Raw genomic sequence first — 12566 nt, forward strand, 5'->3', positions numbered from 1 at the left:
TTGCTCTTGCTAAGTTCTCATAAACATAGGATATATATAGTAACACATTCTTACTACCTGCACACGGTACCATCGATACTTTATTACCTTGTAAGTTGTAACCGATAGAAATCCTTATAAAGGTTGATCTGAATGGATGACAATATTATACTGTCTTTTTGAGGCATACCAGACTCCGAAACTAACACCAATTGGACAACACTAAGACTAGACATATCTTTCTTTCCTATGTAGTAGTTTAAGCTTTAGATACTCATGTCTACTTTGAACTCATTCTCAATAACACATTTACCCATATTACCTCCTAATTCTTTTATTTGCATATAAGTATTTTAAGAAAGGTTGAGGCTTTTATAGAAGAAGAAACTCAACGAAAATAATATACAAAGCAGCCCTAATTAAAGCATGAGGATGAATCTTCTGATAGATTCAGATCTTTAGTATTTTTCTTATTTCTTTTATCAGTACCCACGTCAATCTGGCCATGAAGTTCCTAATTCGGCTAAGTGCACACCCTCAGATTATTGCAGTTTAACAAATGCCTGCTTTTGACTGCATCTAATCCAACATCAACACTGATTGAAAACCTTGGATCCTACATGAACCAGTCAATCTGGCCATGAATCAACACATCAAGCAGATAACCAAGAACAAGGACAGGCCTCTGCAAAGAACACTTATCATCCTATGCATGACAAGAAAATCATGCAGAAGACCATCATATAAGGCAAACATAACATCAAAGAACGAATACAGATTTTTCTAAAAGGATGCTATGGGAAGAAAATTGATCGGAAGAAGCACACCATGTATTGACCTTACGCACAAAACAAACAGAAGCAGAACCAGTACGGAACAATCAGGCAAAACTTACCATTCTATGCATGATAAGAAAATCATGCAGAAGACCATCGCCAAAGGCAATGATCACATCCAACAATGAATACAGATTTTCTACGTGTGCCCTGACAACCGAATAGGAACTCGCATTTCCGGTGCTGTAATAGTTCAATAACTCTCCCTGAATAAAAATGAGAGAATCAGAATTGGAAGCTGGTATTCGTACCTGACATATAGAGTGAATAAGATCATATATTACTTACCCCAAGATGAATAGTCTTCACCATTTGATCACTAAGGTCTGATTGTAGATGCCTTGTTGCTGACTCAATGAGAATTTTCCATGCATTGATATGCTCTTCATCAGGAGGAACACGACCATTCGTCAAAGGCACAAGACCATTCAAAGTGTTCATGATAGCTCTATATGTATTCTCCAAGGTGTTATAAAATTCAGCTTGAAGTCCAGTGATATCTCCCGTATATTGGATGGAATCTTGGGCCCTATCTTCAAATGTGTTTCTTGCTTTAAATTGATTATGTATGAAGTTGGTCTGAAAGGTTAAAAGTTCCGGTCATTGAAAAACGTTGTGCAGCAAGTAATATATGTAACTTTAATCTAAATATCAACAGTAAACACTTAAGAACTATTTGATGACTTGTCAGCAAAATCAGTTTATGATTCTCCAACTGTTTAGAAGTTACTGTCAGTAAAGCATAGAGCATTGTGAGACCTTGTCAAATATCTCCTCAAAGTGCCCAAGCAGGATATCCTTAACAGCTGCTCCAGCTCCATCTCGCCTATGGAAAGCACGATAGTCAACCTCAAAATCTTTGACTAAATCAAAATTCTTATATACCAACTGCTCCATGTGCTTCGTGATGGCAATAGGATGCAATGCATTTTCTTCTGTTCTTCTAACACCATGAAAGCCAATAAGATGACCATCCAACAAGTCCTGCCATATATTCCCATAACTAGTTAGGCAACTGACATCTGTACAGCATGCCCGAGTGTATTAAGAACCAGAATAGGCAACTGACATCTGTACAGCATGCCCGAGTGTATTAAGAACCAGAATGGACAGAAATCTGTTTTACAAGGGACAAATAAAAGAGTCTGAAACCTTAGATTCCTTAACAACGGGCAAGTGTTTCTCAATGAAAAGGCGAATCTGCATTGTGCTGTCGTTAACGCTTGAACAAGTATTCAAATGGCTATCTTCAACAGTTTGTACAAACAAGCGCTCTTCATACAACATGCCATACAAATTATCAAAAAGTTGCTGCAAAATTAAAATTAAACTTTTAATTACCCATCAAAATGAGAAGAGAGGGAATTTAAACTCAGACAAACAAGTTAGCGTACTTTCTGTTGCCATAGACACTCATATATGCTGTACTGATTTTTGGCAAATGACTGATCACTTCTCACATTTGTGAAAGGGATATCACCAGTAGTTAAGGTTGCTAAAGGCAATAACAATTCTTTCAAACATTTGAGTCGCTGAGAAAAAGCATAAGCAACCACCCGCTGCTCTTGTTGAATGCTAGTGAGGTGGTCAATGTAAGATCCTGACTTATTAACCTGCATTACAAGATAGTGAGACTATAACCAAATATAAGGTACAAATGCTAAAACAAAAATAACTCAAAGCAAACAAATAACAAAACGAGCACGTAAATTATAAGAAGGGAATGTTTTGCATGGGGTTTTACATGGGGTTTGACATCATTAAATTCAACAACAGCTCAGTCCAAATTAGTTGTAATCAGCTTTAAGAATACGCTGCATCCATTACACACTATTTAGGTACTTCAGCTGTCGGGATTCATCATAGTTAGATATTTTGTGTATGTTGGCTTCAACCTATCACAACTCTCCTCCTTTATTCAACCAAGATAGTAGAATTGACATGAAAGTCTCATTTTTTGAGTAACATCTTAACTATGTTACCTGCTCAAGAGTAAAATCCTTATGGAAACTCAGGCAAATTTGCTGCAAAACATGCACTGAGTTTATGCTCTTAAAATAGTACAGGTTGGCTGTTTTCCATTTGGTTTCCAAACTCTCATCTAGTAAACTCTGCAGCTGTCTGCTACTAACTTCAGAATCTCTAGAGGCTGGTAGAACCAGGAGATGTTGAACATCATAAGATGGCTGGAGGAACCAGCACATTAATATATTGACTCTCCATTGCTCCTGTACACAACGAAAAGGATATCAGAACAAGATCTAGAAGAGATCAAAAGCTCGAAATGAAAATTTACAACAAAGAAGAATTTCAGTCGAAATGAAAACTTGGATGATCCTGTTCAAGTAAGGTCATGACAAAAAAAGACTTGGATGAAGAAATGACGGCGAATAAGGGCAGGAACATTTCGGAAGACCATGGACCAAATTATATTTACCTCCATAAACAAGGCTCTGTGCTTTGATAGACCACAGCTATCCAACAGCTTCAGAAGATCTGAGAATACTCTTCTCTTCCCCATTTTCTTGCTTGCATCCGCCCAAACATCTACGCAGTCAATAATAGTACTACATATTTTGTCAATTGTTTGCCTGAGTTGCTTCCACTCATCCATGTATAACAGGCATGAGGACTTGAAGCACTGACCATCCTTGATTACACCTGCAACCCCTGATTTATTTTGAAGTATGCAACTTTCAGAATCTTCAACAAAAGGAAATAGGGAATGCTATGCCTGAACCAACACACTTAAGGAAAAGAAGAGAATAAACCTTCTATGATCCTAGACAGATCAGCATCTCTTGATACGTCGAGGTGCAAACCTTGTACGACATTCTCTACTTTCTTCCACCAATCAGAAAACCATGAAGGGCTGTTGTTGAAAAGAAGGAAGTTAATAAGACTCAAAGAAACTAATTAATAGACATCAATACGGAGTCATGACCACCTGTCCACTTCTGACTGCTTCTGATCGAGGACAATATTTAGAAGACCCCTGCTCCTTTCAAAAGAATCAACCAAGAGACTAGGATCATTAGTTTGAGGGTGTATCCCACTTTCTGTTGCTTCTTGGTTGATAAAAAGCATAACAGGTTGCTGAAGCAGGTCCTACATAAATAAAGCAAAATGCATGAGAAATATTTACATAAGATTAGTTATTTTAATTGGCAACCATACCGCAGGTAGTTGCTTATAATGTTGAGATAATTGGATTTGGCAATTGTATTCCATGTACACAAGCTCAAAAATAAAATTAAAAAAATTAAATACCAAAAAAAAAAAACGAAGTAGCAAGAAATTAGTTAGAAAGTTAAGTTTTGCTGCATAGCGGCGTAGAAGAAAAATTGACATCATAGTCTACCACAAAAGTAGATTGTAAAGTGCAAGATAGTGAAGTACAAAATCTGAGTAATGGGTGCTTAATTGAAATATACAAATAGAAAGTAGAAAAGAGAGGCAATAAGAACAGAACGGAACACCTGAGTTAAGTGTTAACTACTAAATTTTCATGACACAATAGGAAATCCTCAGGCAAAGCTATCTAAACTCAAGCCAGAAGGACACGCCTAACACAGGTTTGTTCTAGTCCCAATAGTGAAGCAACAAATGTAGAGACAACTCCCATATCAACAATTCAACTTTAAGATGAGTCAATAAAAAATAGTATGACTCACAGTGTATTTCTGCATGATCTTTCTGAGCTTCTGCCTGGTTCTCCTGGAGCTTTCTATGCTCAAGTAATCTTCAAGGCGCTCCCATCTGCATAGCTTAACAAGCTCATTGACCTCTTCCTCAATTTTCCTTCTTTTAGTTCCAATGTGCTCCAAAATCCTTGTCCAAGAGAAAGACAGAGGAAAAGTTAGAGAAACAAGAAATATCACTTTAACTAGACATGATAGAAAAGAGCTTTAAGTGTAATATCAACTTTCCTAATGCGGCAGTAGAGAACTCACATTGGCAAGAATTGAGCATAGAAACCAAAGGTATTGTAGAGGATTTTAATAGTTTCTTCCAGATGAAGGCTGCACAATGTTTACCCAATCAGCATTTTCAACTCTTCATATACAGAAAAGTACACAGCTTGTGCATGATAACAATGTTTCATCCTACCATATATCAGCTTGAAATTACAGAATCTAAGCACACTCAAATACATGGAAGAAAACAAATTTCTCTACCTCGAATAGGTTCCATTCCTTAAACCAGTACTAATATGCCCATGAAAAGCGAGCAGGAGCTGAAGGCGCTTCTTAAACTCACCGATGCTGGACATCTCAGTAAACTCCTTCAGGCTGAATGTTTGACAAGTATTAGCTAAGAAAAGGTAATGAATTTTGAGATAAAACTAAGAGAGTACATGCCTTCTAATTGTAGATAGGTTGTATTCATCAGTCTCACCACACTGCCCGCGTCGAAGGACTGAATATAGTGGGAACCACAACTGCAATTTGAGGGTTAAAATCAACATATTGTCCACGGAAAAAGTAATCCAACAATCTCAACTGCAAATACTGCAATTTGATAACACCCAGAAGACTCTGCAACTGTGGGAAGAATCAAGAAACGTAGATGCACAGATAAAGAGATCATAAGCCCACCAAAAGGTTTACTACAGATGAAGTTCACTTACCTACAAGCACCGTGATGTGCTCCGACCTAACGGTTAGGTTATATATACATATATTTATTTTTTTTGTTTGGCAGCCTACCAGCCTCGAACTCTTGACCTAGTGGCAAGAAAAGGACTCTCTCAACCACTATAAACAAGAATGGTCGGCAAACCTAACCGGTTAGGTTAAAATCAGATGTGCCACCAAACTTAAATAAGGAGGTCTTTCTGATAACTACTGACACTGCACAAGACATTCAAAAATAAAAGAGAACAAAGTGGATTCAATTTGCCTTCAAAGACTTAGGAGAAATAATTTCTTAATAGATACCAATACAGAAACTTCCGAAAGTCGAAATTCCCTCTTTGAGTTGGTGAGGTTGCTATAGGTCTATCCTTTAGCGACACTTTTTTCCTCTCTTTTGGACTGTTTTTGGTGTTATTGTTGAATGGCACTCAGCTTATTTCCTTCAAGTAATAAAAATTTAATTCAAAGATAATTTGTTTTTCTCTCACTGATTTCCAGTAAAACATGCAAGAATATTTGTTCATATGATTTACTAGTTTACTTTAGTTTGGTCTATATTGAAACGTTTACTTGTTCTGTATTGTCTTTATATCATCATCATCATCATCATCATCATCATCATCATCATCATTATTATTATTATTATTATTATTATTATTTGGCTTGTAAGTTCCTTTATCCAATTATTTGTATTAGTTTATTTTATTTCACAACTCTTAAGTTACGATTTTTTTTTCTTGTAAAAACAACTGTCTTTGTAATTAAGTAAATCAATTATCTTAATGATAAATTTAAATAGATTCCACAATTGTTTTATTGAAAAAATGAAAGAGCGTCGACTTAAAAATGTGACTTCATTTTGAGGTGGAGAATCAAAAGAAGAAAAAAAAGTAGCTATCTTGCTTGCTATGCCTAATGTTGATTTTATATCTACTATTGTCGTATTAATTTGAACCCGCTTATATAAAATTCTGGGTTCGCCACTGGTGATGATTATGTCTACTTGGCACAGAAATCCCTCCGAAAACCATTTCCTTCCACTTTTTTTTTTTTGTGAAAGAATTCTGATTATGTGATGGCACTCGACTTTTGCCACATAAAATTGTTAAAATTCCCAACTCCTAATTATCAAAGAATGCAGATCGCAATTTAAGATCAGTGTAAAAAACTAGTCTCGTGGTTGACACTTAACCCTTTTGGAGGGTGCAACTTACCGTCACATCTTTGACATGACCTAGCAGATAATGGTCATAGAGATTGAAATAAGTGACAAAGAATTTCATTCATTACTTAAATCATATGACTACAACATATGGGTTTTTATTGCATTGATTGTTACCTCATCCATCCAAGAAAATAGTTTTGGCTACTTTAATAATAGACCTAGAGCTGTCAAAATGGGCCACTCCAGCCAAGCCTCGCAGCCTTTTAAATTTGATGGGCTACGGCCGCCCGGCCCACATCTAAATGGGCCTTAAAATGGCCAGCCCAACCCAGCCCTAAGAGGGTCGCGGGCTAGGGCGGGCCGGCCCTTCAATATTTTTAGAAAATAATTTTCTTCAAATTTTTAAATATTTCTTCGTCACATAGTCTCTTAATCATATGAACGAGGTTTGTTTGTTTAGAGTATACAAGAATCTTGATATTTGACAAGGAATCTCATAATTGAAAATGCAAATTCTCTTTATCTCTAGCTTTTCTCTTTTAACGTTACATGAATATTTTTTTAACACTTTTCTTTCACTTTCCTCAAGTTCAGGGATTGCTTCAATAAGTTTATATGTTGAGGTTTTTTAATTTAGGTTTAACATCATTTGCTAATTTCATCATTATAGTCCATAAAGTTTTTAAAATTCATGAAATTTGCTAGTGTTGTCAATTTCCTTTGGATATTAAAACTTGACCTTTTTCTATACTGAAGAACAATTTAATTATTAATAATATAGTTTTTTTTGATAAGGTAAATTGTATTAATCCAATAGAAAGGGAAAATTCCCTTTTAACAGAGTTAAACAGAAAAGTAGAGAATTTACATCAGAACATGATTCTCTACAAAAGACGCCCAAAGATCCACACAAGTGGGGGCTACATGAGTACACCAATAAGCAAACAAAGATAAAAGACTATTACTGATATTTGAAAAAGGTGATTCAATTCCTTCAAAAACTCTCCTTTTTTCGCTCCCTCCAAACTATCCACATGAGAGCTAGCGGTGCAACTTCCACGCCTTTTGGTTTCTTCACCTGCGTAGACCTGCCCAGCTCTGTAGCATTTCCTTAACAGTGCTTGGCATCACCCTTTGGACACCAAAAAGATTTAATATAACCTTCCACAAGGCCGAGGAGACATGGCAGTGCAACAAAAGATGATCCACTTCTTCCCCTGCGCTTTTGCACATGTAGCACCAACTCACAAGTGTAATTCCTCGCTTGCGTAGATTTTCTGCTGTCAAGATCACACCCCTCGCTGCTAACCATGCAAAAAAACACACCTTCGTGGGCGCTTTAGGGATCCATATTGATGAGTAAGGAAAAGTGGCCTCCCCCTCACGAGTAAACTCTGGTAGAAGGACTTGACGGTGAACAAACCATCGGCACGCAACCCCCATCTCCAAGAATCACTAGATTGGTGGTGCGTGCCTTGCCCGTATAGTAGTGCCAACAGGTCTTGGAGTTCCTCGATCTCTCAATCTTGCATGTTCCTTCTAAAAGATAGGTCCCACACTACCACCCCTTCATGCTCCTTGCAAATCTGTTGAACTGACATTTCCTTCTGGTTTGAGACACTGAAGACGTTAGGGAAAGAGGCCCTTAGAGTATTTTCTCCGCACCACCTTTGATTCCAAAAGCTTATTTTCCTTCCATCACACATCCTGTAAGTTATGTTTGCATTAAATGCTTCCCAATTCTTCATAATGCTCCTCCACATGCCGCATCCGAAAGGCACTGTGATTGCCTTGGTCCTCCAACCCCCTACTGTGGAATCGTACTTTTCTACTACTACCTCTCTCCATAGAGCGTTTTCTTCTACCCCGAATCTCCACATCCACTTTCCTAGCAATGCTCTGTTAAATATCCTGAGGTTTTTTACTCCAAGTCCACCCCACTTCTTTGGGGTGGTTACTGTCTCCCAATTCACTAGATGAAACTTTCTAGTGCCATCTGCCGCGTCCCAGAGAAAGTTCCTTTGTAGTCGCTCCAGTTTTTCTATGATGTTCGCAGGGGTTTGCAACAACGACAAGTAGTAGGTGGGGATACTCGATAAAGTGCTCTTAATGAGCACTTCCTTACCTCCCTTTGACAAGTACCTTTTCTGCCAGTCTGCTAATCGTTTCTCCACTCTTTCGATCCCTGGATTCCAAACTGCAGTATCTTTGTACGATGATCCTAAGGGAAGTCCCAGGTAAGCAGTGGGAAGGGAGCCCACCTTGCAACTGAGAACATAGGACAGAGCATCGATGTTAGCAACCTGACCCACCAGGAAAATCTCGCACTTGCCAAGGTTGATTTTGAGTCCCGATACAATCTGGAACCACTGTAGTATCTGCTTCAAGTTTGTCATTTGATCCATATTGGCATCACAAAAAACCAGAGTGTCGTCGGCAAATAGCAAATGAGAAACTCTTCGGTCGGTGATAGCTCCAATTGGAGCTGAAAATCCTATCAAAAAACCACCTGCCGCCGCACGATCCATCATTCTGCTTAGAGCATCCATCACAAGAATGAATAACATTGGGGATAGGGGATCGCCTTGTTTGAGTCCCCTGGAGTTGCCAAAGAAACCGCACGGGCTACCATATACCAGGACTGAGAATTTGACTGAAGAAATGCAGAACTTGATTCATCCCCTCCATCTTGCCCCAAAACTCATCCGCATCATGATGAAATCCAGAAAATCCCAATTCACATGGTCAAATGCCTTCTCAAGGTCCAGTTTGCACAGTAATCCAGGTTCTCTATTTTTCCTTCTGGAGTCCACAAGTTCATTCGCCACCAACGCGGCATCCAGGATCTGCCTACCTTCCACAAACGCGTTCTGGGATGACGAGACAGTCACATCAAGGACCTTCTTTAGTCTGTTGGATAGCACTTTAGATATAATCTTGTAAATGCTTCCTACAAGACTAATAGGCCTGTAATATCTGATAGAGGATGAGCCTTCTTTTTTAGGCACAATGGTAATAAAAGAAGCGTTGATACTTCGCTCGAAAATACCATTCTCGTGGAAGTATTCAAGGGTTTCCAACAACTCCCCTTTAATGGTATCCCAACATATCTGGAAGAAAGCCATCGAGAAACCATCAGGCCCGGGTGCCTTATCACCAGCACAACTTGATACCGCATTGTGAATCTCCTCCTCATCGAAACCCCTCTCTAGCCATTCACTATCTCCCTCTCCTATGTGGCTGAAATCTAGCCCGCCCAGAGTAGGCCTCCAGCTTTCTTCTTCTTTGTACAAATTCTTATAAAACCCCACTATCGCCTCTTTTACCTCCTCATCTCCCTCACCCCATCCACATTTAAAGAATTAATGTAGTTTCTCCTTCGATTTGAGACCGCAACCCTATGGAAAAACTTAGTGTTTGAATCCCCCTCCTTTAACCAGAGTGCCCTCGATTTTTGCCGCCAACAAGTCTCCTGAGCTAATGCTAAATCGACTATTTCACTCTTGACCTCCCCCAATCTCACTTTCTCGGCAACTTCTAACACCCTCGCCCCTTCCCCTCTCTCTAATTCCCCCAATTCATGCATGAGCTCACTCATTCTAACATCTACCCTCCCAAAGACCTCCTTATTCCACCTAATGATGTCTTTCTTGAGCAGCTTTAGTTTCTTTGAAAAACGAAATGAAGGTGTTCCTGTTACGTTGTAGCTTGTACACCATTCTCTCACTTTGTCACAAAAACCTGGCACTTTCAACCACATGTTTTCGAACCGGAAAGGAGCACGCACCCCTCTCCCTCTGCAACCGTCTTGCATAATTGGCATATGATCCGAAGTCAGCCTTGGTAAAAGAAATTGAAGTGCATGTGGGACCAGCTCGTCCCAGGATGTCGAAATCAGAAATCTATCAAGTCTAGACCTTGAATTTGACTCCTCTGCTCTGGCCCAAGTGAATCTTTCCCCTGACAGAGGAAGATCAATGAGAAAGTGATCATTAATAAAGTCAGGAAACTCCTTCATGGCCCTCGATATCAGATTACATCCTAATCTCTCCTCCGGAAATCTAATAGTGTTGAAATCTCCCCTAGGACCCAAGGAATGTCCCATTCCCCCATAACAATCGCCAATTCCTCCCAGAAAGGCGCCTTGGTCCCTTCTCCCACCGGACCGTACACTCCCTCAAACCCCCACTCCACTCCACTCGCCCTATCTTTAACTAGGACTGCTATGGGAAAAAAACCCTTCTTAACCTCCTTTACTTCCAAACTTCTATCATCCCACCTAAGAATAATACCCCCTGCACTTCCCACTGTTGGGACCCAATCATATTTTACCCAACTGCCTCCCCAGACACTCCTCACAATCGCATCCGACAGAACTTCCATTTTCGTCTCCTAGAAACAAACTAGATTGGCACCCCACACTCTAACTCCCACTTTGAGGATCGCCCTTTTGATTGGGTCATTCATCCCCCTCACATTCCATGAAATGATCTTAACTTCCATAAGAAACGATGTCCCCCTTTCTCTCGGCCCCCCTCGCGAACTCCCTTCCTCCATGTCGCTCACCCGGCCCCTTCTCTGGTACACCACTACATCCCCTAAATTTTGTTGCCTGACCCCTTGACCCGACTCCCTCCCTTTACCATGAAAGAAAGACTGTTGCTCAATCTCCCTCAACAGTTCTAGTATCTTATCCTCCTTTCCTTTAAAAGAAACACCCAAAAATTTTCCAAAGTTTAAAAGTTTTTCCTCCATCCAGAACGACAAGCCCCCTCCACTTCGTGACGAAAGTGGACATGCATCTTCGATAAGTACCCCTTCCTTGCTCCCATCCGAGGAATACAAAACCATAGCATTGATGCTAGAATATTCCTTAGGTGACGGAAGAGTTTCATTAGTGCTATGAGAGCCATCAATCTCTGAAATTGACACCCCTCTGCTACAAGACTTTTCCTCAATGTCGACATGATGATGCGAAGGAAAGGAGCATTGAATATTTGGTGCCTCATTAGCTTTAATAGCGTCTGCGGTACTATCAACAGATGTGGCATTCACAACAAGATTTTCCAGATGATTCAGGAGGTTGCATTGATGTCGCAGCACTACTTAGTACAGAAGTAGATGTAGGGGTGGTGATGCTGGGCCTAGTAGTGGCTGCCGGCCGAGGAGTAGCACCATTTTCTTTAGCCAGTTCTGTCCCTGATGCATCGAACTTCGCTGTAGGGCGTATGATACTAGAGCTTGGTGGTGAAATGCCACTGTGAGAACCAACATTGGCAGCAGAAGAAGGAACAGTTGTTCCCATATTCTTAGGCGCTTTATCAGGGGCAACATAAGATGATCTAGGCCCCTGAGGATCGATTCTGATAGAATTGGGAAAAGTTGCAGGGCCCATTTATGAAGGCCCTTGCATATGCCTGTTGGATAGTCACCCGGCCCTATGTTGCTTAGGGAAGGACCGGCCCGCTCTGCCATTCCAGCCGTCGTGTCTGATCCACGGACGTTCCCGTCTATTACTCCTGTTAGAATTCTGTCTTCTTCTCCCAAATTCAAACCCCCCATTTGTTCGCAATCTCAGTTCTGGTTCTGTCGTTGCCCAATGATCTGTTGAGCTTCCCCTCCCTTCAGAGATTGATTTCCCCTCCCCTCCTTTCTATTTGGCCTTCCCTTTTCTTCCGCCACTAGCACAGGCATAAAGATAGGGCGAAATTCAGGACTCAACCAAATCCTATAGCTCAAGTAGTCATCTTCCACCACAATGGATAAATGGATTCGCCCCCCATTTCTAACCACAATCCGCACTCGTGATAGGTCGTGTAGGCTACAAATGATATCAATGAAGCCCCCACAAATTTCCCCAATCTTCTTGAATAGATCAAGGCACCAGAGATGCACCGGGAGACCCACCATGTTGACCACCAATGTTTTGCTGGCGAAGCGAGGATCAAG

At 40.1% G+C, this 12566-nt stretch overlaps 1 protein-coding gene across 1 annotated transcript in view; it reads right to left on the reverse strand.

Moving 5' to 3' along the window:
* The window catches only part of LOC107822074 (midasin-like), a 63870-nt gene that overhangs the window by 3862 nt on the left and 47442 nt on the right, over positions 1 to 12566 (reverse strand). The window contains exons 58-70 of the mRNA XM_075232806.1: positions 5177 to 5256; positions 4994 to 5107; positions 4769 to 4837; positions 4490 to 4646; positions 3763 to 3923; positions 3587 to 3687; positions 3253 to 3485; positions 2798 to 3043; positions 2210 to 2428; positions 1968 to 2126; positions 1575 to 1799; positions 1104 to 1394; positions 875 to 1021 (exon numbers count right to left, since the gene is read on the reverse strand). Of these exons, the coding sequence (XP_075088907.1) occupies positions 875 to 1021; positions 1104 to 1394; positions 1575 to 1799; positions 1968 to 2126; positions 2210 to 2428; positions 2798 to 3043; positions 3253 to 3485; positions 3587 to 3687; positions 3763 to 3923; positions 4490 to 4646; positions 4769 to 4837; positions 4994 to 5107; positions 5177 to 5256 (2202 nt within the window). The remainder of the gene's footprint in view (positions 1 to 874; positions 1022 to 1103; positions 1395 to 1574; positions 1800 to 1967; positions 2127 to 2209; positions 2429 to 2797; positions 3044 to 3252; positions 3486 to 3586; positions 3688 to 3762; positions 3924 to 4489; positions 4647 to 4768; positions 4838 to 4993; positions 5108 to 5176; positions 5257 to 12566) is intronic.

Source organism: Nicotiana tabacum, chromosome 16, assembly GCF_000715075.1.
Source record: "Nicotiana tabacum cultivar K326 chromosome 16, ASM71507v2, whole genome shotgun sequence".
Lineage (NCBI taxonomy): Eukaryota > Viridiplantae > Streptophyta > Magnoliopsida > Solanales > Solanaceae > Nicotiana > Nicotiana tabacum.